The 27,514-nt window shown below is 41.7% G+C and overlaps 1 protein-coding gene across 3 annotated transcripts in view; it reads left to right on the forward strand.

The window, feature by feature from the left end:
• The window catches only part of vta1 (vesicle (multivesicular body) trafficking 1), an 80,417-nt gene that overhangs the window by 33,674 nt on the left and 19,229 nt on the right, over positions 1 to 27,514 (forward strand). For all 3 annotated transcript variants that reach the window (XM_085770924.1, XM_085770925.1, XM_085770926.1), the window contains exons 4-5: positions 9,538 to 9,613; positions 15,110 to 15,227. In XM_085770924.1, the coding sequence (XP_085627050.1) occupies positions 9,538 to 9,613; positions 15,110 to 15,227 (194 nt within the window). The remainder of the gene's footprint in view (positions 1 to 9,537; positions 9,614 to 15,109; positions 15,228 to 27,514) is intronic.

Here is a 27,514-nt window from a genome sequence, read left to right on the forward strand (position 1 = left end):
GTTAAAATATTGATTTAGATTGACATATCACAAGATTATTTTCATATACTATGTATTTTTTATTTATTTATTTGATTAGGACATTGCATATTAATCAACATGTCAGCCAGAGCATCAATGTAAATATGCCGGAGTTAGCATAGTTGCTAATTCACATCCGTTGTCCTAAGGCAAGTCATAACATACAAACAATATACCAGTATACAAATAGATAAAACACAGTTTTACACAAAAAATAGCTCCCAGTTCACATTAATTCACATTAAGAATCCATATAGAAAAATAGAAAGAGAAAAAGTTGCGTATGAGAGCAGGTCTGGCTTGCTACTACTGTTTGAGGGTCTTTTTGAAAGTGGTGTAAGTGGTACAGTCTCTAACGTAAGATGGTAATATATTCCAGGACTGTGTACCTCTGATGGACACCACCACTTGACCAAATTTGGTCTTGCACCGTTGTATGTCACAGTCACCTCTAGTTAGTGCTCTGGTGTTTATTCTAGAGGATTTTTTCTTTATGAAGTTCTGTAATAGTGGAGGGGCTAGACCGTTCAAAAGATTAGACAAACATCCAAAAACAGCTGAAAACTATCAAGGTCCATGATTTTGTACTTATTCACAATTTAACAATGCCAATTGTTTCTTAATTGATTAATGACTTGGTCTTTGGACCATTAAAGGAGAATTCCGGTCATTTTCTAAGTAACGCTCTACAGCTCTATAGGTCCCCGAGTGCTACCACAGGAAAAAATCTGAGAAAAATATGTGCAGCCTGGACCTAGCGCTCCTCCTGCTAGCTGCGCTACACTGCAGTTAAACAGTGAAGTAATAGGGGCAGTTCTTCTAACCGCCACTTTGGCCTCTATATAATGCTCAAAATATCACTACACATGCTTTGCAACATCCACCAGTTCCTTACAACACAACACTGAGTGCATAATTCTGTTAATATGAGAGAGCAGTGTTAACTGTGTGTTTTTATCACGTAGCTCTGTTTATGCTAGCTTCCTGGTTAGACCTTACTTACTTGTTTCCATCAACAAAGACAAAAACGCGAGGAAAAAAAAGATTTTGAAATGAAATAATTTTCACTACACATCATTATTTGCATGTGTAGTGATATTTTGAGCATTATATAGAGGCCAAAGTCGTGGTTAGAAGAACTGCCCCCATTACTTCACCGTTTAACTGTAGTGTAGCGCAGCTAGCAGGAGGAGAGCTAAGTCCGATCTGCACATATTTTTCTCAGATTTTTTCCTCTGGTCGCACTCGGAGACCTAGAGCTGTAGAGTGTTACTTAGAAAATGACCAGAATTCTCCTTTAAATAAATTGCCAAATACAGTTAATTTCCTAGACAGCGAGGTGGCCTCCAGTCCAGAGCCCAAAGATATTTCTCTTCACCGTCATCATGGAGGAAAAACAGCAGGTCGTCACGTATGAGAATCTGGGACTCGTTATCTAATAAAAGTTGAACCGAGGGCGACTGGACCCGATCGTAGACACGAGGAAGAAGCAGATGTTCAAGGCGTCTCAAGTCCAGTTCCCCTCGACTCAACTGTTGTTGGATAACAGTGACCTGCAGGACGGGGAATATTCAGACTAGGAGTTCTGACAGTCCCACTGAAATCTATGAGAGGATGTTTGGGAAAATGCTTTCGTTTTGTTTTTTACCTGTGGTTTTATTTAATAGACGTTAATATCCTGTGTTTTGGTTACTCAGTGTTGGTTGATTAGACCGTGGGAGCGGCTCAGTTTCCATGTTTTGTGGATGAATCAGTTGAACCTGAACGAGAGCAGTGATTGGTCGTTGGTCTGGCGACGTCTCGCTCTGACAAGTTCCTTCCATGGAAGTTAAAAATTTGGCTTTGTCTGCACTCGGATGCTTATTTAGGTCAGGAAACCTCCTCAGACAGTTGCGTTTGGCATCTTGTTGATCCAGCGTGTGTTCCAGGGGAGTGTAACTGTATGACATCAAATACTTGTGTATAATATGTGATAAGACTGTTTTGACAGGAATTTACTAAGAGCCGGGCTGTTTTCTCTGGTGGACTGGGTGTGGGTTTAACTCATGTAAAAGGCCACGTTTGTTCTAAGTGCTAATAATTTCCTCTATCAGCACAGAACAAGGTGATACCGTAGAGGAAGGGAGAGATTGAGTTGCTGAGAAGTGCCGGTTTATACTGTAACAATCATCCGGATGTTGATGTGTTGAATCAAACAACATTTCAAAATGAATTCAGATTTCATTCGATGCCTACAGTTTGTATCAATAATAAATCCAGAGGTGGCTCCTTAACAGATTATTTCAACAACCTTATTTAATAACGTTTATTAACGTAATTACATAGGTTGAACTGAAGTTTATGTACTTTTATACGTTGTTTGACGTATATTTGTGATTTTAAGTAGAAATAAAATTCAGACTAAATGACGGTTTAGTTTTAAGCTGTTAAATTGTTAAAAGATAAAGAAAAAAAATTGTTTGGATACGTGGTCTGGTGAGGTGGCGCAGATTACAGTTGTGACATCACAAAGTGACAATACAAACATCTACCTTTATACCGTATGGAGCTTTAATACAAACATCTACCTTTATACTGTATGGAGCTTTAATACTAACATCTACCTTTATTTTGTAGGAGCTTTAATGCAAACATCTACCTTTATACCGTATGGAGCTTTAATACAAACATCTACCTTTATACTGTATGGAGCTTTAATACTAACATCTAGGGTGAATTCGCCTAATGTGGGACGTTTTTTGCAATTTAGACTTCTGGTGTATATTGTGATATGAAGCAAACACTTTCAATCTACATCCTGTACCATTCTGAAATCCTTAGGTTGTGATCTAATGGAATCCAAAGAGAAAATTCTGATATCACACTCCTAAAAGAAATACCATACATATTTCAACTCTGATTGCAAAGTTTTTTGCGGCAATTTCCGTTCCCTAATGTGGGACAGTCATGCTCCTAATGTGGGACACTAAAAAGTCTGTTTAAAAGTCATCTTAATTTACATGATAAATGCTAGATTGCAAACCAGTGTTCAATAATATCACTTATTGTCCTAGTTCTGCTTCATCTTCTATAGTATTAATGGTTTTCTACCAATTGTGTGGTGGATGTGACCTTTTACCCTGCGCTAAAGAGTGGACTTAGGGTCATTCCCACCCCTGCTCAACAACCTCCACCATCCTCAGTGATCTCCCTATATTCAATAATGTTTCCCCTCATCCTGTCTTTTTTCCACTGGTTGAGTTCACTTGCTTGATTATTTTCCTTTCTTTTCCCATGTTTTCTTTCCCTGATTTTGTCTCATTGCCTTACTCTTTTTTGCCACTGTGATCTGAAATACATTCCATTTAATTAATCAGTAATGTGCTATCCTTTGATTACTTCTAAACACAACATTTTTCATGAACATTATCAAAAAAGACAAGATTTAGAAACAAGAAAGAAAAAAAATCAGAGCCATTTACCCCTTTAACAGTATTATGACCACTTCCAGTTAATACATATAATTTTCTTTTGTTGTAAAATATTCAAAACAATGCATTATAACAATAAAGCCATGTAAACAACCATTGTTATTGTTCAACCTATTAGTTTTACCTGGAAAAGCACTGTCCCACATTAGGAACAACCACCTGTCCCGCTTTAGGAAAGCATGTTTCCTAAAGTGGGACAGTAGAAATGTTGATCTAAATGCTAAATATTGAGAATGGTTACACCATATTAAGATATATTTTAATGCATCAACATATTATAAACACATTTTGACAAAAATTTGCAATAATTTTGTTTTTTTTAATAAATTATGGCCTTAACATTATTTTTGTCCAAACCCTAAGTACCTAGCATTTTGGTGGTCTTCACACAGGGTGCCTCCGGTTTGAAGGCTCTCCCTCCCAAATCTATGATTGGACATTTGAGATGTCATGTGATTTTGATCATGCAATATCACAGCTTGTGTGAGACCACATTTACATTAACTTTCTTTTGCTATAGGAAGACCTACACCCATTTAAGCTTAAGTGTCCCACATTAGGCGAATCCACCCTACCTTTATTTTGAAGGAGCTTTAATACAAACATCTACCTTTATACCACATTAATATTGAACCTAGAGCTGCCTTTTAATCATAGACATGAAATGGGATCTTTTCTTTTTTAAAGTTTTTGTCTCACTGGAAGATTCATGATCCTTATATTTTCCTGTGCAGTCCATTCTTCTTATCATCTGGAATATGATAAGTGGAATTTTAAGGGATGTTTTCCTGACAGGAAACATCTGGGATTGAAATGAATCCTCTAAGTAGAAAGAATTTTTATGTGTATTTCATAAGGAATATGCATAACAATCCTTCCAAGAGGGATTTTCCCTCTCTCTTTAGTTTCCTTATCTTAACTGAGGGTGGAACGCTGCAGGTTGATGTGTGTTGTTCACGCTGTAAAGCCCCCGAAATGTATAATTCCTAAGTTTTGACAGCAGCAAAAATAAAAGAATCAATGTTACGGCTTGTGTCACATTTAAAAAAAAAGCAAACAGATCCGATTTAGTAAAGCCGAAAAAGCTCTGCAGAGAAGCAATTAAGAAAAAAAATATTGTCGCGACTGATGAGAAATGGAAACGAAGACAGAAAACCATCATTTCAGTGAGAAAAACAAGGAACGGTTAAATGGAAAAAATTATTAAGAAAACAAAACAAACCAAAAACAGACTTTTAAGATAGTTGTAGTTCAGGACAGTTTCCCCTTCATGAACCCTGAGAGCAGGGCCGTTGCTAGGAATTCTGGGCCCCCTGAAATAATACTAAAGTGGGCCCCTGCCCCTTGACTTTTCCACTTTTTTTTCTTAGACTACGTACGTATTATCATTTTTTATTTAGCCTGCTTTGTTTTGATGCTAATGCAGCATTATAGGCAGGGTCTTATGCAGAATAATTCAGTCATACAAAGATTAGACTACTGGGGTTTTTTGTGGGCCCCTAGAATTATCATCACCTTTCTCCCCTATAGACCAAATCGCCTTGTTGTTTACATTCTACTTCCGTGTAGAAAACCAGCACGTAATTTGAATGAGATCAATAGTAACGAACGAGAGTTTAGCTATATATATCATATTTTTCACGCCCTATCACCGTTTAGACAAATCTGAAATGATTGAAGAAACATTATTATTTCTGTGTGTGTGTGTTTTGTGTTGCTACGTGTTGTATTTATTTAGTTTGGGGGAATCACGGTGTCTAGAAAGCATCAGTGGCTGCAGCTGACAGGGACAGCTAACGGTGGCAGCTAAGCTAACGGCGGTAGCTAAGCTAACGGCAGCAGCTAAGCTAACACCAGGACGTCAGCTGTTAAAACCCTCCCATTGTCGGACACGACATGAAACTACTCCAGTTAGCGCAGTCATGTTGTAAGATATCCGCTGGAGAAAATATTTTTTCATGGACCGTTTATTGAGTCACTGAGTTATTAAAGTTAAACAGCTAACCGTTAGCCCAGCTAATCTATGATAACCATGACTAATTACAAAAATGTGCACACGTAAATAGTAATGTTTGTCCAATCATTGTTTTTATAGACTTTACAAACATCAGATTAGTCTAAACGGCGATATAGTAACATGAAAAATTAGATATATATAGCGAAACTCTCGTCCGTCACTATTGTTCTCATGCTGGTTTTCTACCCGGAAGTAGCTGTAAACAACAAGGTGATTCGTCCTATACAACGGCCCTGCCTGAGAGTGACACGTTCAAGTACCTTCTGGGATAAACAGCAGCAGGAACGTTGGGTTTCCTCCCTGGCAGCGAGTGGGAGCAGCTGGTGGCGGGTCGTGTGTATCATGAATGAATGGACGCAGGCGACATGTTTGTGTTGTAAACAAGCGTTGTGAGTCGCTCTGTGTGCAGCAGGTAGGTTACATGTCGTATGTTCTGCTGTGAGGGGGCGGGGCACAAACAGCCGGTGGTTTTATTAGGAGCTGCAGTCTGCACTAACAGGACCCAGGCCTCAGCTGTGTGTTGTGTCACCACCCCGGCACACACACACACACACACACACACACACACATACACACACACACACATGTACACACTCACATATTCACAAACAGAAACACACGACCACAGCAAATACACAGTTAAAACAACAGATAAGTGTATGTATTTACACAGCCATTAATACTTGTACATATGCAGAACACACACTGGCACATGTCCTTGTTCATCACACACACTTACAACACACACACACACACACACACACATGTTGGAGCCCGGAGGTGAATGTTTATGGGAAAACTTTGGTGGAATAAGAAACTTCCTCCAACATGTTGAGGCCACTGCTCAGTAGCTCACACGCTGCACCACAAGGAACCCATTCATATTCCTTATTTTAAAGGTGTGTGTGTATGTGTGTGTGTGCATGTGTGTGTGTGTCATGATGGGAAATCACCCCCAGCCGAGTGCCGGTAAATCTGGGCCGTGGCTCTGACTCTAAACAGAGAAAATTGCAGCCTTTAAACTAATTTAACGAATCGTTTCACGTTTATTCATGCAGCTTATGAAGTGTTGGTGGATAAAAATAGGTTATAAATCAATATAATTGGTGTTTGATTAGATTATGAGATTGACTATGATGTGAGAACTGGTCGTGGTGATATTCCCCGGTCTTTTTTCCAGTATCTGCTCTGCGTCACCGTCTTCCCGCTCTTTACGGTCGTGTTTCACCGATCAATAAAAAAACAACAGTAAACGATCTTCTTGGGCGTTAAAGGGATAGTTCAACATTTTGGCAAATTGGCCCATTGCCATAATCCCTAGTCATAGCAGTAGGTTTGTTACCTTTAATTGTCGGTGCAAGCTATTTTTAGAACGGCGGAGCAGAGCTGCGAGCTGCTCAGAGCTAAGGTCATGGGATTTCTTGGTTTCCCTCATCAAACTCATCAAATACACAATCCAACAACTCCACAACGCTCTGGTGGACAAGTTGTGACCTGCACATTCACCACGCTATGAGATAATAACACAACGTTACCAGACAGAGTTGTTTTAGAGGGAAATTCATGCAAAACCGCTGATGTCTCTGTATTTACCTCGAAAACAACTCTGTCTGGTAACGTAATCAAAAATACCAGATCCAGACAATGAGTTCTCTAAACTGTGTATCACAATGAGGCTACTGAGTATGTAAAAAAAAAAACAGACAGAACAGCAGCATGAGGTCATTCAGAGTGTTTTTTGTTTTTTTTAAATGGGGTGTACTGTTTTCTGTGCTGTTTTTTTGTTTCCTCTGATGAATTAGTCAAATACATTGTGAATATTTTTCCATGTGTTTCAAATTCAAACTTCAAATTTGATGAAATTATCCAGTGGCTGAGGAAACGTTCTTAATTTGTGGAATAATCAAGTTAATTTGATTTACTTTATCACTGTAATGGTTTCAAAATAAGTTGCAAAATATAAATCAATAAATGTTTATATTATAAATGTTGTTTATTTGACCAGTTTGAAATTAATTAAATTCACATTGTGTCCCTGAATCCACCAAACTGCTGGGATCAGAATAATTTTTTTTGCCAAAGTTTTCCCGATTCTAATAGTTTTGAACAACACAAAGGGTTTGATCCAGATTAAAACCAAGACTGGATCACGTGATCTAATCTGATCTCAGAATCCGTTTTGAGTTTTGAACAACCCCCTTTTCAAGATTTGCTCCAATGCATTCTCCAAAATCTGATCAGATTACTTTAGAACAACTGGGCCCTGAAGCAGATGTTGCCAGATGTTCTGACTCAACAACGTGGATGATTCTTTGCCGGTGGATACTTTTCTCTTTGGAGTTGTGACAGAACATTTTACCGTGTAATCGCCCCCCTCCCCCTCGCTCTTCCAGGAGAATATGTTGACGACCGCGTTCACTTGAACGCACCGTGTCTGACGAGATTGCACTCAAAGTCACGGGGAGTCGTCGTCGTCGTCAACGGTGCTCACGGCGTCGTCGTGTCACATCTCTCTCGCTCGCGGACCGGCGCTTTGATCTCCGGCAGATGAAGAGCGTTAAATCCAACGACTTAAACTCCTGGTAGCGTTCGGGAAGTCGATGGCTCAATCAGCTGTTTGACGGATCCGTGGAGATCGCATTAGAGCGACGCACGCCGCTGCCCGGTCACACTGCTGCTTTATACCACGCTGCTTTTCACTGCACTGAACGCATCACTCACATCACTTTTATTTTCTCATTGAAATTCAACTCTTCAACGTCAGTTCATCTGTAAACGGTGACTAAATCGAATTTGTAGGAAATAAACTACATTCCACTGATTAATAAAATGATAGAAGACATTTTTAATCGCTCCTGTCACGGTTCTGAGTCGGGGTCAGTTTTATCTTTCTACAGCGGCTCTGCTCAATTTCTTAATAAATACCACTCATGAATATTCAGACACAAGCCACTGCAGCTGGCGAGCCAAAATGGAGTATGTGTGTCTGTGTACCCAGAATGGTTTCAGTCATTGTGCATCATTGATTTCTTCTAATACAAACATACACACACATTAAAGGACAATTACAGGCAAATTTTACTCGGGGGTTGTATTTTCCTAACATTTTAGGTCTAAAAGAAGGAATCTGAAGATTTTCAGTTTAATCGCTCCTGTTTTGCACTAGTTGAACTTGTGTCTGTCCCCGCAACGCCACGGCAGCCATGAATGGGAGCGGATTGAAGTTCGGCTGCTTAGGCTGTTTACATCCCTCAAAACCGCAATTTTTTTCCACAGACAGCGTCAGATGGTGTGTTCACGTGCAGTCAGAAGCTCCCATTTGTGTCATAAACACAGGAATATCAACTCTTGACCTGCTTGAAGTAAATAAACTTCTCGGTGCATGTTTGAGTCGCCATCTGACGCTGTCTGTGGAGAAAAATTGCAGTTTCGAGGGATGTAAACAGCCTAAGCAGCCGAACTTCAATCCGCTCCCATTCATCGCTGCCGTGGCGACAAAACAGGAGCAATTAAACTGAAAATGTTCAGACTTTTAGACCTTAAATGTTAGGAAAATACAGCCCGAGTTGAATTTGCCTGGAATTGTCCTTATAGTGTGTATGTGTGTGTCAGGTCCAGAGCTATCAGCTGCAGCGGAGGAGGACAGACTTGTCAGAAATTGAAAATAAAATTCATTTTTGGTTTTATGGTCCATTCTATATGTAGAGCTGAGCTTCACAGCAAATGACTTTTATTTAGTGTTGGACTGTGTGTTGTTCAGACTGTGTGTGTCAGTACATTTTAGAGACGGAGGGTAAGACCTACTGCCAAACTTTTACTACAAAGCCTGAGAAAAATGCAAGAAAACTTTGGATGTTTAGCCAAATAAAACTTCACTAAAGGACACTTTGTTTTTGTTTTGCTTCTCCCTACTTCCTCTCTCACTTCCTCTCTTCTTATTTTCCTCTTCGTCTCTAAACTCTTCCTCCTGCCTCTTTACTTCTATCTGTGTTCCTCCTCCTCCTCTGGCTGCTGCTCTCCTTCCCTCAGGAACATGATCAAGTCTTTCTACACAGCCAGTCTGCTGCTGGACGTCCTGTCTGTGTTTGGCGAGCTGTCAGAGGAGGTAAGATAAAGATCCTGTCAGATCTGTGTAAAAGTCTCATTAAAATGCCCCTGAAGAGAACAAAGCCAGTACATCGTCTCTCCTGTTTGAAGGAGATTACGTTGTCAAAGACTGATTAGATAGGGTTGTCACAATTTACCATACTTGTAGATCACAGTGCTGGAGACGTGATTCATCCAAGTCTGACGAGGGCAGTGTAACAACGTTAAACGTGTTGTAGTGTGAAAAAGAAGAAGAACAAGGCAGGCCAGTAACCAATAACAACACATCTTAGAAAGGAAAATATAAAAAGAAGGAGCATGAATGGGAGTAAAATTAATCCTGAGATAAATTTATGAGAATAAAGTCGTAAATTTACGAGAATAAAGTCGTACATTTCATACAAGAAAAAAAGTCATAACATTACGAGAATAAAGTCGTTAATTTACGAGAATAAAGTCGTAAATTCACGAGAATAAAGTTGTACATTTCATACGAGAAAAAAGTCATAACATTACGATAATAGTCGTAAATTTACGAAAATAAAGTTGTACATTTCCTACGAGAAAAGTCATAACATTACGAGAATAAAGTCTTACATTTACGACTCGTCCTCGTCTTCATTAAGGCCACTGTCGAACACATGTTCCAGATGTCAGAGGAAAAAAGGAACTCTTAGTAAGTGATCTGGATCTTTATGAGTTCTTCTCCAGCCCATGACCCGACCTCTCTCAGTTCAAAGTAAACCGGTTCTGTACTTTCTGTGTAGTCCTGCTCACAAACAAATGGACAAAACTGACTTAACTTCTCAAAGTTAATGAGCTGAGACAGAATGAGACAAATGAGACATGCAGCTTGTCCTTCTAGTTCCTCGTCATGTAACCGTGTGGCACACAGCAGGTCTTTCTCAGCAAGTCTCCCAGAAGCCATTAAAACATCAACAGGACACTTAGGTCCATACAGTCAGCTGCTGCACAGAGTGAGGCCTGATGGACACACACTCACACACTGACACACACACACACTGAGTGGGCCATCAGACAATGAGCCCTCAGAGTGGCCGGTGGTGAGTGCTCTGCAGACTGACAGTCAGGACTGATTGAGTTTCAGGCAGTAAAAGGAGGTTTTCAGCAGCTTCCCGCCTGAGCTGAGTGGAGGCAGCGATCAGGTGAGTTGGCACCGTGTTATGTAACGCTGTCGTCCATCAGGAGCCTTTATTCTCAGTGACAGCTTTCCCTCCGGACTGCAGCGTGGCACAGTGAGCAGAGAGGAGTAGGGACCAGGTCCAAAGCCCCTCCCTGTGTTGGCCTGAATTTGCAAGACACTGAATCTGAACTGAGTCTGCGATACCTTGTGTAGCTGAGGGCCAAACGTCCTAATGCTACGTTTACAGTTACGGATACAGCAGGAGAAATCTGCAACAATGAATTATGTAAGGGACGGACAGGGGTAGTCCTGTCTTCTTCAATGAGGTTCTTCAAAACCCCTGGAATCTATATACTAAAGGGATACTTCATATATATAAATCTTGAACATTGAAAATGATGCATATAAACTGTACATTTTGACCATTATTGTGACCATATGCATGAATTGAGTATTTCAATGTTATAACGCCTCTAGTGGTCACCAGCAAAAAAAATCCAAGATGACAACACCCCTATTATTCCTCCTAGGGGTTCCTTCTAACAAAAAAATAAGGTTGGCAAACTTTACCCAGAAGCGTGAGCATAGTTAGCAATCTTAGGGTTTGCCCCCTGACTAAATGCTTAATTCCACCTTAGAAGTTGTACATTTGCATGTATATGCATAAAAAAGGCAGTGATCCTCCACTATATCCTTGCTCTGATCTTTGACTATCGATATAGAAACTTAATTTCCTCATCTTGATTGCCTACTTACAAAAAAAAAACTAGGGGGAAATGGTCCAATGACTGTGCAAGATGGGCTTTGGCGGCCATTTTGATATGCAAATTAGAAGGTCAAAAACTCAAAATTTTGCTTGGGTACCGTTTTTTTTGGACTCAGCACCCTTGAAATATGTAGGTAGGTAGGCCGGTTACCGACATGTACCCATAAATGCTCCTTGCTTCTTATAGAAGGCCTTTTTCTGAAATCTGTCTATACTATCACCCAAAATCGATAATTCACCAATTTTCTACTCACCGTCAATTCCAAGGAAGGGTTGGGAGAACTTTTGGAGTTCCAGGGGGGGTCCGGCTGGGAAGATGTTCTTCAGTGTTTACATCATACATCCAATGGTTTACAACGATTAACCAACATCTTGCAGCAAATCTCATGCATGCGCACAAACATCAACAGAGCCACAGGGCGCTACTACTACAACAAGGATAAAAACAGATCAAATTTTTCATGTGGCGGCTTCAGGACACTTGGGTCAGTACAGACGAGGAGTATGGAGGTATCTGGATGTTTCATAGTGTGTGTTTTGGACGATTCAAAAGTGAGCACAATCCGCCGCCATTATATGAAAATCTGTTGCCAGTCGGACCCCCCCTGGAACTCCTAAAGCGTTTTGATGACTCAGAAAGTTCTCCAAACCCTTCCTTGGCATGACGGTGAGTAGATGATTGGTGAATTATCAATTTTGGGTGAAGTATCCCTTTAACCCAAGATAGTGCAGGCATGCTATCCATTGGAATGCATCGTTGATCCCTATTCTGGACCTTCAGACTCTGGGACCACCCTGCCAGACAATCATCAGTTCACATCAGTCAAACCAAGTTGATCAGCAAAATCCTAAGATCCACTGTGAAGCCTCTGGGTAGCTGGTGTGGAAATGGAGCTAATTTGATTCCTCATTGCAGTTCTTTTGAATAGAGAAGCCTTCTTGTAACCTTTAGCGTAAATCTTCCAGATTCTTTCCGTAGTTTCTGTCCGCTAACCCCTCCTGAGGTGAAGCCTCACAGAAGCACACAGTGGTTTGTCCTATCACCCCGGCTGTTAATGGACTGAATCGCTGCAGACAAAGTCGGCGATGACCTTCTGTTCTGATCACCCACAGCTGTGATAAGAGCTCTTCACCCCGGTCGATGAGCTTGGCAGCGACAGTGTCAGGCCAGGCCTTCTACTGACCTTAGTTTACCATCCATTGACACTACGGGGAATGAGCGGTGATGTTCCACTTGACACTTGGCTCTTTACAGGAGGGTGAAGGCGACCTGAGGAAAGGCCAGATGGCAAACTGCGTGTTGCTTAACAGCTAATCTGGTACCCGCGGTATACGTAGCAGTATGAACAGTGATAACCAGCTGGTTGTCAGAGATTAGCAATCAAATACTCTGAGCCAATCCAATCTTCTTCTTTTTTCATCTTTGGCTGTTGTAAATTCATTGGATATCAGTATATGTGGCTTCATATTCAAACATTGTTACTTATCATACAGAAAAGCCAGAGATATGTTTAAGTTAATTTCAAACCACCAGATATCCAGTGCCCCAATATCAAAAATCACAAATGTGCCTCTTTACATCATACGACATCCATAGTTTAATAATGCGGAAAAAACTCCCCAAAAAACCAACAGGAAACTGTCATTTGCATATTATTTTTGTACCATTTTACAGAATCAAAAATCCATGATTGGACAGGAAAATACTAGAAACCAGAGCCAAGGCTTAACTTTAACCAACAGGGACTTTTAATGTTAATGCTTACTGTGCAGGGTCCAATTATTATTATTGTATATTTTCTTTTACATATTTGCATACTCTGTTTTCTTAAATCCCAGCATGTTGTATCTTTGTATATATTTGTTTATTTGAATAGTTTCATGCTGAGTCACCTTTCTCCAGAAATGTTATAATGGAGATAATGGGATTCTTGGCTTCCCATGCTGTGGTATAATATCAGACCAGTGTCGTGTCAGTGTTTGGAAATGACTCCGTTTGGCCACTCTTGACCGAGGCTGAACAAACACAGCTCTACTTCAGATCCCAGCTCTGTGCTCCACTAAGCCATTGTTCCCAAGCTGCTGCTGAAAACATGGCACTTATCTGGCAGAAGCAGGAATTTCTTCATTCAGTCTTATCAGCTTCGTGTCAGTGTAAATCTGCTTCCCTCGCCTCTTTTTGCCTACTCGGCTCTTGTCACCTTTAAAACATCCTGCCTACTTAACTCACACTCATACATCCTTTTAACCCAATTAACCGGCTTCGGTCCCTCAACTCACTGCGTGTTTCCACATTTCCACCTTTTGATATCCCCCTGAACATCTGCCCCTTCTTTCAACGTCCCAACAACTAGAATGCCACCGGTTTTATTAGGCTTGATGTTCTCAACAAGTGACACAGGCCTTTTCATCAACTGGTCCATATAATTATTCCACTTTCAATGTCCTGAAGTTCCCGTCTCCAACCACCAGCAGTCACCCAACATCTTTTATACTCAACAGGTAATTGTTTCCTTCCACCCCAAATTCCTTGTCCTGTCTTAATGTGCGGAACAAATAATACCTACCAATTTCAAACCTTGCTTCCAAATCTTACACCACTATCATTACCAATTACCTCTCCAACCCAACAGCTGCCCCAATAATTGACACTTTTTTTCCTTTCAACCCTGATACTGTAACAATTTCTTCTCTCTTCATGTCTCCAACAAATGATACCTACCTTTTGATTCCTGCCACCCTGATCTTACTCCCTTTTAACCATGGTTGCAAATTATTTCCTCAAATAACAATATTTTAAGGGACTACAAGGAGTTTTGGAAAGTGTTTTCAGACTACATTTCCCATGAGCCTCCGCGCACACTGTGAAATTTTTGGACTGGCGCAAGACGGACGAAAACTAAAGCATTTGCCAAGAATGTTTTCATTAATCAAGAACAAAAATCGGAGATTGGAAGACGATCAGATACCGTCGTAGTTCCGACCATAAACGATGCCAACTAGCGATCGAACGTCCGGGAAACTGAAACTAGGAAATGTTGGGCGAGTCGACCACTAAATAATAATATCAAAATAACTATAAAGACAAAATGATATGTTTTTCGAAAATGGACCCATTAACAAGTGGTAACGTAGATTCATCCACATTAATATGAGACTTTTTTGAACCAAAAGCAAACTCCTCTGGGTCTCTTTTAAAAAAATCAATATCATCTCTTGTGGTCTTTCCCCAGTTTACATTCCCCCACCTTTTATTCGTACTCCATGACTTCCTTCTTCACCTACATCAAAAATCTCCCCAACGTATCTCTACTGATTATTCTGCACTTATTATACCTACCAATTTCTAATTGGATTATTCCCATCAACTAATGCCTTTTGACTTATTCTTATCTCTCGTATTTTTTCCAATTAATTCATCCATTCCCCCAAGACTACCGAAGCCACCAGCACAGCAACAAGTCCAACCTTCCCTTACCTAATGTATTTCCCCTTATGTATATCAGATTACCTCCATTACCTCCAATGCTCCCTGCAAACCTCCTCCCAACATGGCTAATACTCCCCTTTTCTGTCTCTCTACCCTGTTATTTGACCTGCATCAGAACATCCAGCACAGGAAGTATGCCCGCTGGAAGGCAACCTACATCCACAACTGTCTGAAGAGCGGGGAGACACCTCAGGCTGGGCCCATGGCCATGGACGACGACGACGAGGAAGCAGGTGGGATGTACTGATATGGCAATGAAAGACACACATACATGGACACACATCTCTGAGCTCCCTGTTACACAACACTCCTCCACTTTCTCTACTGAGGTTGCTCTTTAAAGAACACTTCCTTTGTTGACATTGTTTTGTCTATTACTATGTATTCATGTGTAAGTGTGTGTGTGAGTGTGCGTGTGAAGCTTGGTTCTGTATTGTGTGCCTTATCAGTTCTGGGACTGTTGCAGGAAAGCCCTGTGGTAGAAACTGGAGACGTGGGAGATTAGAAGTATGAGGAGAGTACCGGTACATTAGTGATGTTATGGAATGGGTTCTTACGTTCTAAGTGAGTTTGGACTTGTATGTCGGAGGGAATGCAAGTCATTTGAATCTGAACCAGAAGTCAGGCTTTCTATGCGTGTCAGAATGTGCTGGCCTTCCATCTGTGCTCATGGGCATGAGATTGTCCTGATATTTCTTCTATTATTCTCCGTTCCCCTCATATCCAGCCGGATCAGCTCTGAGACTCTGACCTTTGTCACGCTGCAAAGCCCTGGCCTCGGCTTGCCAGGCCAACACCATAAAACATAACCTTTAGGAGAAAGAAAGCATGGGAAAACACTACGAGATCTCGAGGAGATTGACTGAATTATTCAGACAACAACATGGCCATTCCAGCCGCTTAAAGTTCATTCTGTTGCGGTGGGAAAAAAGCAGGACAGGAAACTAACCTTTTTATTTGGCTGCCACTGGGGTGAGTTCTTCCTTAAATTCACCAGTTCAGGAGCCGACAGGAGATTTGAACAAGATTAGGTCGTTCAGATGGTGGCTTTCTGCTCAAGTGGCTGTTTGATTGGTCGAAATTACAGGTCATCCTCAAAGTTGACCAATATTTGTCTTTTGGAAGGTGCTAATTCAGTTCAATATTAAATCCACTCAAATATCTCAGCTGTGTTTTCATTTCTTTCTCTAAAATCACTAAAGCCTGTCAGCTGGCCACCTCTGTCGTTTTACATTTATTCTGTTATGCTAAAAAACAGACATTTAAATGCATGATTAAAAAATCACAACCAGGAAACCAATAAATTATCAATCAAATGATCCTAAAATGTACTTTAATTCCAACCAAAGTGAAGTTGTTGCAGGGAAGGTTTATGTCCAGGTGGAAAAGATGAGCTCAACCAGATTCAGGTCAGCAGGATTTACAGTATTGAAGCGGCAATAGCACATGTGAAGTAGGAGATGGACGGACTTTTGACAGAGAAGAGGATCCAAAAATGAAGTATCTTTCCTTCAAAATCATTGTCAGTATTGTGATATATAGAGCCTTGTGTATTTTGTCTTAAAAACCTTTGGCAGCAGGGACATAGTGTGAGTTGCATTACTCTGATGCGTCCTAGACATCTGGACCTGTCGTTAAGACTTTATGGTCTGCAACAACCTCAGTAAAGCTTTTTAGCCGACCTCGTTCAGGTATCGTCATTTTGGACTGTTTTAGTTGAGTGAGGTCCAAGCTGCTTGTCAGAGACAAGACAGTTACCACTGGTGCAATGAGATGTTTCCCAAGGAAAAGCATGTTTATATTCCTCAAATTAAAGTATCGAAGCAATCTGTATCACAACACAGGCACAGGTAGGAAACCTTTCAAACAGAGCCCAGCCTGGGTGCTAGGGGTGTACAGCCAGTGCTCTATTTGTGTTCAATTTCGGATTCGGGCTTTTAAAAAAAACTTCGGATTCATATTTGGGAAGAAACCGGAAGTGGGCGCAATTGACTTCAGCCGAGCTAGTGCTACGCAGAGCTAGCCGGCTAACTTCCGCTTTAGCTCCCGGCTAACTAGAACGGGAATAAAATAATTTAATCGTGAGGCTCTTCTAGACTTTCCAAACGTAATCGGACTGAATGGATCAAATTCTGGTAGTCATTTCGCCGGGGTTGTGACTCTCAAAAAAAAAAATCTACCGTTTTATAGCAGCTTCTTTTCCCAGTAATGTCTATGAGAAAGATGCTAAGTTGTTGAACGGTGACCCTGGAAGTATCGGTGAACGTGAGTTAGACACAAATGAAACAGGGTGTTGTGCTTATTCTTCTTTGGCATTTATGGCGGGCGCACCAACGTTAAGGTGCATTAGCCCCACCTACTGTGTTGGAGTGTGAACCAGAATCACCTGGTTGTGTGCTGTTGCTGATCCAAACGTTTCTTTTTATTTAGAAAAAAGCTCCCGAATAATGAGAAACTTCGGACAGCAAAACTATTTGGGATCAAAGCATTATTTGTGTACTTCCGAATACGTATTCGGGTTTGGGTGCACCCCTACTGGGTATGAAGGTAAAGTTCCAGAGAAACTTGTATCTTCCTATTTTTTCGAAGTACAACTAGTTGTTCATCAGAGCTGTGTGTTTTCATTGAATATATTACAACAAGGACGGATCCCCCAGGATGAGATGTTGTCGGCTGTGGATTACTTGAGTTCCAGCTCCTAAGGAGGAGCCGGAGAGAGTCCGACGACTTTTCAACCTCTGAGACAAGAGAAGTGTGGATTGTTGATCAGAGACTTCAGCTCAGTCTCATGACTTTAAGAGGCAGCGCAGCTTTATATTCAGTGAATTATAAATTTATTCTGATAATTCCTCACACTCCGGAGACTCCAGCTTTCTGCCGGGCTTCAACGGGACTCGGCACCATCTGGACTCGTTTTCAGATTGCATTTAGAGAGCTGGGAGTTGCGTCAAAGGCCTCTCGGGAAAGACATAAGCAACCAAACTTGAATTTATTTTGACATGAGCACCTATGGGCTCACACACGTTTCCCCTGTAGAGAAGAAACTCTAAACGTATTTTTCATGTCAGTGAACTGATGTTGACGAATTCCTCGCTAAAATAAAGGCCATCTGCTCGTCCACGCCCACTCAACTCCGCATACATGTGGGTGTGTTTGACCCAAACATCGTCGGCTCGGCCATGACATCACCTCGAGAAACCCTCAGCTGCTCATACATGTCCTGTAAACACACACACACACACACACACACATGCACAGATTCTTTCACCCTTTACTCCCTTTTATTTTCCCCTCACACACTTTCACACCCTGCGTTCGCTGACATACTCTCCTCTCTCCCGCTCTCCCAGAGTGCATTAGGGTCTCTGTGTCGGCGATGACATCATGATGGTTTATTCCCACTGATGGACAGCACCACGAGCACACGGCTGATATCATCCACCCAGAACATGTGTGTGTGTGTGTGTGTGTGTGTGTGTGTGTGTGTGTGTGTGTGTGTGTGTGTGTGTGTGTGTGTGTGTGTGTGTGTGTGTGTGTGTGTGTGTGTGTGTGTGGTGTGTGTGTGTGTGTGTGTGTGTGTGTGTGACCAACCTCCTCAGTATTCCTGTTTCTTTGGAAGCATCAGGATTTTATCAGCGTTTCAACACTCGTATCTTGGTGTGTGTGTGTGTGTGTGTTTCTCTGTCCGACACATCAGCAGCCCAGATGGTTGTGTTTTTGTTTTTTTTATTTGCATGTGACAACGTGAGAAAAGAAAGCATTCCTTTCCGTCGCGATCACTTGTGACTGGTTGTTGTTGTTGTTCTGGTCCAGACACAACACGGCCCTGATCGCCGGAGATCATTTTTGTGGTCACACAGTCTGTTGTGGAGTCCTCCGGGTTGGGATCGGCTCCAATGGCTGGTTCCATTTTGAATCCAGCTCCAACACCAACAAAATCATTATCAAATCTGTCATCCATGTGTTCTGTTTAGTTTCCTGTACCTCTCCCCAACATCACAAGCAGGAGGCTGATGACGATGTGTAAAGTCTTGACAACTCCTTCACGATAAAGAGAACCGGCTTGAACCTTCCAGAATAAACAACACAAACTGCAAAATGCAATATTTGTGGGATGATGCTCTTGATTTGGAAGGTTTTCTGTTTAAATATGTCAACAACACAACAAGCTCTATAAATATTGATTGGTTTGATAGTTGATGAACTTCTAGTTGTGTCGGCAGCTGTGAACAAATTCAGCTGCTGCATCGTTTTGAAGGATGTCGTCGATGTCGTAGCCACGGAGACCTCAAACTTGGGACCAGAATGAGATGTCGCTGAAACCTTGTAAGGCTAGGCAAGGCAATTTTATTTGTAGCGGAGCTCGGCCCCGTTGGAAAGTCAAAAAGAAGCCCGTATGTGGAAAGACTTCGTCTCCAAGATGTAGAATGTGTGTTATAGAAGAGAAACACACACATTTCAGGACAGAACAATCAGAACAGACATGTCCTGTGATTTTCAGCCTCCTTTCATATTTAACAGAGCAGGGACAACAACCTGACAGTCATATTCTCAGATGCCAGGATGTGCAGCTTTTAAATGTTGCTTAAATTTGTTTTTAGACTAAAAACGTGAGGTAATTACTTTTAGTCAAACAAGGCATGATTTTTTCATTTGGCCAGTGAAAAATATGCTTGGCCGGTAAATGTTTGGAGGTGACTAGCCAATGGCCAATGAGGTAAAAAGTTAATTTTACGCCCTTGATGTAACCCTCTGGATCTCTGGTGCCGTTCTTTGTTGCTTCATTATTTTCATCACCGCTGCACCGACGGGTCAGGCCACCAAGGATCCGTCTGTTGGAGCCTTCGAAACGCAGACGGTCTCCACACACATGCTGCCAAATATCGTCCACCCTGTTAAAGCACTGGTTGAATTGAAAACAAATGCTTTTTTTTTTTTTTAAACTAACAAACACCATCATTCCCCACTACACAAACTACTACTGAAGGTTTTGAAAGGTTTCAGATAAGCAGATTTACAACTGGCTTACAGGTGGCGATAAAACGTTGAACCCTGTTGCTGCTTCTAGGTCAGTGAGGCGTCTAATTAACCAACAGACTGTTTGTTTTTCCTGTCTCTGTTCTTAAAGGTTATATCCTCCTGTATTCATAAAACAAAAAACAAAGACAGAATATTCTTGTTCAGATTTCATTTAAGATGCAGAGCGGCTGGTGTCGGAGCCCGGACCGCCACACGCTGTTAGGATAAGGTGTAAAAAATAGATTCTTATTTAAGAATTAGGTCATCCTCCCACGCAGCGCTCCTACTTTTTTTTTCTTTACTATGCAGAAGAACTCTGACAGTCGACTGCTTCTCCACAGGTCAGAAGTCCATCTTTACATCTTTTCATCGGCACCACGCTGCTCTGTCAGCGGCCGCTGGACACTGACTGATATGAAGCAGTTTAAGTGGGTTAATTAACCTCTGGAGAGCCATGCAACTGCGTTTGACTCACACACACACACACACACACACACTCACACACTCACTCCCACGCAGACACACATACCGCCTCTCGCTACCACACACACACACACACATTTACCAACACACTAATGTACCCGCAGTAGTTACAGAAAGACCATTGTCTCCCAGCAGCTCTGGTCTGACTTTCCATCGACTGGGAGGGGGACGTGTTTAGCAAGAGGAAAGGAATGGATGGAGGGAGGGAAGGAGGGAGGGGTGGTCGGAGAGAGAGAGAGAGAGAGGGAGAAAACAACTTCCAATGCTTAGTTGTAAAAACATAAAGGATGTGTTCTGTGACCCAGTTGTCAGAGGAAAATGTATTGAAAGGCTGAGAAACCCTCCAATGTTCCACTCTGATCCAGTGGAGACTCTAAAGGAGGCAACAAAAAACAACAACTTTGGACTATTTCAGTCACAGTGAAGCCTGTTGATGTGTCATGATTGACGGTCGCTGATCTAATAACTGATCATTGAACACATTCCACTAATGCAGGTGGGGTAAATCCTGCTCCTGTGCTGTAACATGGTTTGATGCACCATTTAAAGGACAATTCCGGGCAAATTCAACTCGGCGCTGTATTTTCCTAACATTTTAGGTCTAAAAGAAGGAATCTGAAGATTTTCAGTTTAATTGCTCCTGTTTTGCGGTAGTTGTGTCTGTCCCCGCATCGCCACGGCAGCAATGAATGGGAGCGGCTGAGGTTGTTTACATCCCTCAAAGCCGCATTTTTTCCCCCACAGACAGCATCAGAGTTGACACGCTCGGTGTGTCAGAAACTCCTGTTTGTGTCATAAACACAGGAATATCCACTCTGGACTTGCTTGAAGTAAACAAACTTCTCAGTGCATGTTTGAGTCGCCATCTGACGCTGTCTGTGAAAAAAGATTGCAGTTTTTAGGGATGTAAACAGCCTAAACAGCGGAACTTCAATCTGCTCCCATTCATCGCTGCCGTGGCGATGCGGGGACAGACACAACTACCGCAAAACAGGAGCAATTAAACTGAAAATCTTCAGATTCCTTCTTTTAGACCTAAAATGTTAGGAAAATACAGCCCCGAGTTGAATTTGCCCAGAATTGTCCTTTAAAGGTACATTGTGTAGGAATTACTCCATCTAGTGTTGCGGTTGTATATCGCAAGCAACTCAATCGTATTTTTCATGCTGCATTCACGTGAAATTGGGCAGACAGCAGACGACAGCCACTGCACGTAACGGCATAAACAAGCCTCTATGTAAACAAGTGGTCCGTCAGCACGAGGCAAAACAATACACGTGACAATATGTTGTCATGGCGCCATCGTATTGACATGTGGTTTGTTACCGACGGCCGTCTGCCTGACTGCAGGTGAATGCAGCATCAGTGTAACGCTCCATTCCTCGTCACTGCGTTACCGCGGTGACTTTTCACAGACGCCACCTCTACCTGAGCCGACAGCTCCGGTGTCTCCGCTGAGTTTCCGTGGTTTCCTACCGTCACGCTGCCACTGAACGTAAAAACATGGCGACACCACATGGCAGCAGCACCGAGCTTACCCGCTCCATGGAGATATGAATGATATGAACGGCTCATTCAGAGCTGAAAGGAACACTTCAGTTTGTTGATGGGGGGGATTACTGATTAATGAAAAACAGACTTTTGAACGAATAACAGGAGAAGTTACACAATGTCCCTTTTAAAGGAGAAAGTTGAGTTCAAACTGGAAGCTGCTGTAAGAGCAGAGACGACCCTCAGAGTGAACAGAACCTCCACAGAGCAGCGATAAAACGATGCCCCATGGCAACACACTCAGCCACTAATTGTCCTGGAGGAGCTGCTCAGTGTCCGGCAGCAGAACAGAACAGAACAGAGGCTCTGTGAATCATCCTGCTGCTGCTGCAGATAGGGGGGGAGGGGGCTCCTTCAGCAGACGCTGTTCAGTCCAAACTGTCCACAGACACTTCAGGGATCACACCGGCCAAGAGGAAAAGAACGACAACCTCCAACTTGTCTCTTTTTCATTATAAACTCCAAAGTGGTCGGTGCAGCAGCGTCCATCCATCCGTCCCCTCGCTGCTCTTAATTAAACCGTCTGTCTAAATGAGAGTCTGGAGCGGTGTAACTCAGACAGACCCGGGCTACAAGCCGCTGTAATGAGGTGCTAGTGAGTCTCAGATGGCAGGTAGTCATTATTCTGTGCATGTGTGTGCGAGTGCGTTGTACTTACGTGTAATTTCATGTTGTTAAGATTGACCAAAGAGAGGAGCTTCTGCAACATGTCAGAAGTTTTCTCTTCTTTCCCTTTTTTTTTTGTGTGTGTCTGTGTGTTGTGTTTCAGTTGCGTTTACCCTCATTCGTAACAAGGTGAGAGGTAAACTAATTCACACACACACACATGCATACACACATCAAATCTGCCAAATCTGCTCTTAATTATGTCTCAGTGTGAGTCTGTGCAGGTCTCAATTCACGTTTTTTTGTAAATGCATTTGCTCCCCTTTGTGTGTGTGTGTGTGTGTCCTTTCATAACTGTCTTGGCAAACGGCTCATTCACTTTCACCGTTCCCTTTGGGACTTAATGGCTGTGTGGGAAAATTGGCCTTTTTCAGAATCCTCTGAAATTCACAGCAGAGTTATCATGGCCAATTAAGTGGAAAAGGAAAAGGTGGAGGAGAAATTCCCCTCAACTAACATGAAAATGGTTTCAAACTGAGTCTTTGTGGTGTAAAATCTCTCTATATTTCCTGTGCAAAAAAAAATAAACATATGTGTTTTTTTACTTTTCCCATGTTGGGCAGCGGTTAGGGATAAAATACAAACTGGCTTTGGCCGAGGAATCAGAGTTGTTTTACATGTTACACTGGTTGAAAATCAAACTGCAGTTTAGTACAGCTTCATATCTTCTATTGTAATTTGCCCTCTTATAAAACTCATGATCAGTTATCACAATATCACTATATCTGCACTGTAGTGGAAGTATCGCTTATACAACATGACACATACAGGCATGTTACTGTCGTGTTGGTGCTGTGTTGCCTTGCCTTGCCTTGATGCCGTGTTGGTGCCATACTGCTGATTTTCAGGCACAGTTTGAAAGAAAGCATGTCTTAAAGGGATAGTTCGGGTCTTTTGACATGAATCTATATGGAATCCCCATCAGCAGTTACGTGCATCAACAGTGACTTTCCCCAGACTGCGCCCTGTGAGCGGAGTTCCGGCCTGGTTTTGGTGCTGAAAACAAAGGATGGCTGCATCACTTGTGTCATAGTCAGATATGTTTACGTGAACTATCTGAGCAATAAACTCCGTGAAACAGGTGATGGAAACACAGTGATACGAAGGGAGAGAAAATAGCGCCAAGCGATTGTGAGGTCTGACTTTTTCGTGGACAACGGTTTTGTGATGCAAATGTATCATTCTTTTGAACGCATATTGTTTTGAGAAGCAAAACGCTTTATTTTCGTGACCCCAGCCAACTAACCGGACTACATCTGTCAGCACCAAAACCAGACCGGAACTCCGCTCACGGGGCTCAGTCCGGGGAAAGTCACTGTTGATGCACGTACCTGCTGATGGGGATGCCATATAGATTCATGTCAAAAGACCCGAACTATCCCTTTAAAGAGGAACTACGCAGGATTTCTCCCGTGGCTATGCCACATTTTTACCTTAATTAAAAAGCTTTGGAGTAATTGTGATGGTTAACTACATGACTTGTGACTTGTTACAGTGAGAACGGAGGCTCTCTGTCTTCACCTGGCGTCTCATGGCTGAAAACCAACCTTGCAACATCAGTGTCGCCGCCCCGGTGTCCCAGCTCTCGTCTCTGCACCGCGACACAAACGCACACGTCGTAACATTGTATATGTTATGTAATGTTATCCACCGCTCCATTTATTGATTTTTTGCTGGGTTCGTTGTAAACAAATGCACATGGTTGAGAGGAGTGTAACCAAAACAGCAGAAAAGTGAGTGGAAAAACCTGCGGCTTTTATTCAAGTGCGGACTATATACCTATGTACAAAATTTATTTTATTTTCTTTTTTAAGTATATTTTTTGGGCATTTATGCCTTTATGGATAGTACAGTTGAGACAGACAGGAAACGGGGAGGCAGAGAGAGGGGGATGACATGCAGCAAATGGCGCCCGACGCGGGACTCGAACCGGGGCCGACCGCAGCGAGGACTGTGCCTCTATACATGGGGCGCCCGCTCTAACCACTACGCCACGCGACGCCCCAAAATTTATTTTCTTTTAAAATTTAGCTGGTGTGGCTCAATAGTCCAGAATATACGGTAATTGTACTATAACCCTCCCACTGTTATGTTATTATGATAACATATTGTAGTGCGTAATAATCTGCACACACAACTACAGCAAGCACAGTGGGTACATGTGTAAATGGAGCTTTGTCTTCCATGAAGACACTTTAAACTAATTGCATTAGCTCCGATATAAAACCATCACACAGTCGATTACTCAGGACTCCAAGTTAAACGGACTCAGTCACAGTGTGGGAGACGACAGAAATGAAAGTGAAGCTGAGAACACGTCACAGCGGATGAACAAAGTTTAACAACTTAATGAAAGACAAAATATTCCAGCGAGTGTTTGTGTGCGAGTGTCAGATCTCCTCCTTCCTGCCTGTAACGCATTAACGACAGAGGCTGCACTTCAGCGCGGTGTCGAATACAGCCTGTGTCGGCAAATCCACTCCAACATTTTTAATCTGTCAAAACATCTCTGGCTGTCGAGAAGTGTTTTCTTTGTGTTAGGTGTGGTTGCTGAGAGAGGCAGAGTCTCCAGCGTCAGGCTCATGTTGAGAAGAAAACACCACAAACTTTTTTTTTTCAAATTTTGTCGTACTTAACTTTTTTTTCAGCCTCTCTGCTTTTCTTTTTTTATATATATATGAACCAATGTTGTGTTTTGGAGGATTATCACTTCATTTTATTCTCTACACTTCAATAAAACTGTCAGTCCTGCCCATGAGTGTGTGGAGGTGGAGAGGTTTTTACTATCAGACGTCTCAGCCTGCTGTACTCACAGTGAGTTACGCTCACAACACTGAACTAAGGCCACCAGTGTTTATAAAAACCATCTGTTTTCAATAATAACATCATACACACCAGCTTGTTTTCATAAAGACCTTCATCTACGTGAACCTGGAGAAACACACTGTTGAACGCTGTCTTGACCTGTAGGTGGCAGCGTGATGGGAAGTGTAGATGTTAGCCAACCAGGATCCTGGAAAAAATACACAATCACGCCATGTGACGGTGAAGTGCGGGAACCTAAATATGTTTTCCCATAATTATTAGGGGTGGGAGAAAAAATCGATTCACATAAGTATCGCAATATTTTTTTTGACGATATTTAAATTGATTTTTATTTTCAAAAATTGATTTTTTTTTTTTGTTGTTGAATTTTTTGGGATTTTTCTTTTTTTTGGAATTTTTTGGGGGAATTTTTTTTTTTGAATTATTGTACAATGTGCATTTGTTTGCCTTTTCTACATACAGAGAGTCCAGGTTTTGAAAAGGTGTTAAAAATGCAGACTAAAAATCGAGAAAATCTGCAATATCGTAGAATCGCAATTTAAATCGAATCGGCATCCAAAAAATCGTAGAAGAATCGAATCGGGAGAAAAGCATATCGTCCCAGCCCTACTAATTATACAAGCAAACAGTTTTCCTGAATCTCCACTTTGGCTGGAGTTTTCAGGAATTATCGTCTTCAGTGACCGTCGACCGTCGTCATGTGGATGAAATAAGAAAAAGCTTTAAAGGATATCATTCTTTTCAGATGTGTGTGTGTACATGGCTGAGGAAACATTTAAAGGGATAGTTCAACATTTTGGCAAATTGCCAAAATTTTTGGCCCATTGCCATAATTGCTATCGTCATAGCAGTAGGTTCTTTACCTTTAACTGTCGGTGCAACCTATTTTTAGAACGGCAGAGCAGAGCTGCGAACTGCTCTGAGCTACGCTACGGAGGCTCATGGGATTTCTTGGTTTCCCTCATCAAACTCATCAAATACACAATCCAACAACTCCACAACGCTCTGGTGGACAAGTTGTGACCTGCACATTCACCACGCTATGAGATAATAACAGAACGTTACCAGACAGAGTTGTTTTAGAGGGAAATACATGCATTTTTAAGAAACTCCTGAGCCTCCGTAGCGTAGCTCTGAGCAGCTCACAGCTCTGCTCCGCCGTTCTTAAAACAGCTTGCACCGACAATTAAAGGTAATGAACCTACTGCTATGACTATAGCGATTATGGCAATGGCCCAAATGTTGAACTATCCCTTTAAATTAAAAATACTGGAAACTTTTGCAACAAAACCAAGTTAAAGGCCTTTTTTTAAAAAAAATATTACAGAAATGCACCTGCTTTTCATAACTGTATTGTAGACGAGCTGTTTCCAGTTCAGTTTGTTTCTGAGGGCGTAACCCCCCTCTCTTTCTCTGAACATGGATTGCATGTTGGAAGGAAGTAGGTTATTTCTGGATTTGTACATGACTAACGCTGTTTTCTGGTCTACCAAGTCCATGAATTTAAGTGCTTTTGACCTTATGAATAATGAATTGGTATGATCATAAAAACCAAAATTATTTATTATTCTTATTGCTTTTTTTCTACTGTGCATACTGCCTGTAGCGTAGTTTTGCAGGCATTACCCCATATCTCAACACAGTGAGTTAAATATGGCAGAATCAAAGATCTGAAGTTTAAAAGGCATTTGACGTGTTTATCACACCGATGCTTCTGGAAATTTTGGATCTGACTTGGTTCACTTGTGGTTTCCAAGTGAATTTGTGGTCTATCATTACTCCTAAAAATGTTTAATGTCTTTGTAATCTGGGTCTGATATAGGCCATTTCAATTTTCACTTTGTTTCACACACGATATTTGACTTTACACTGTTCATATTTTTAGCTCTGGATGTTTTGGCCAATGACAAACAAGACAAGACAAGAGAAAAATGGAAAATCTGATAATTTAGAAATGTTTTGATTAGTCTCTTAT

The sequence above is a fragment of the Trachurus japonicus genome, chromosome 24 (assembly GCF_045865225.1).
Source record: "Trachurus japonicus isolate A0001 chromosome 24, Traja_1.0".
NCBI classification, from domain to species: Eukaryota; Metazoa; Chordata; class Actinopteri; order Carangiformes; family Carangidae; genus Trachurus; species Trachurus japonicus.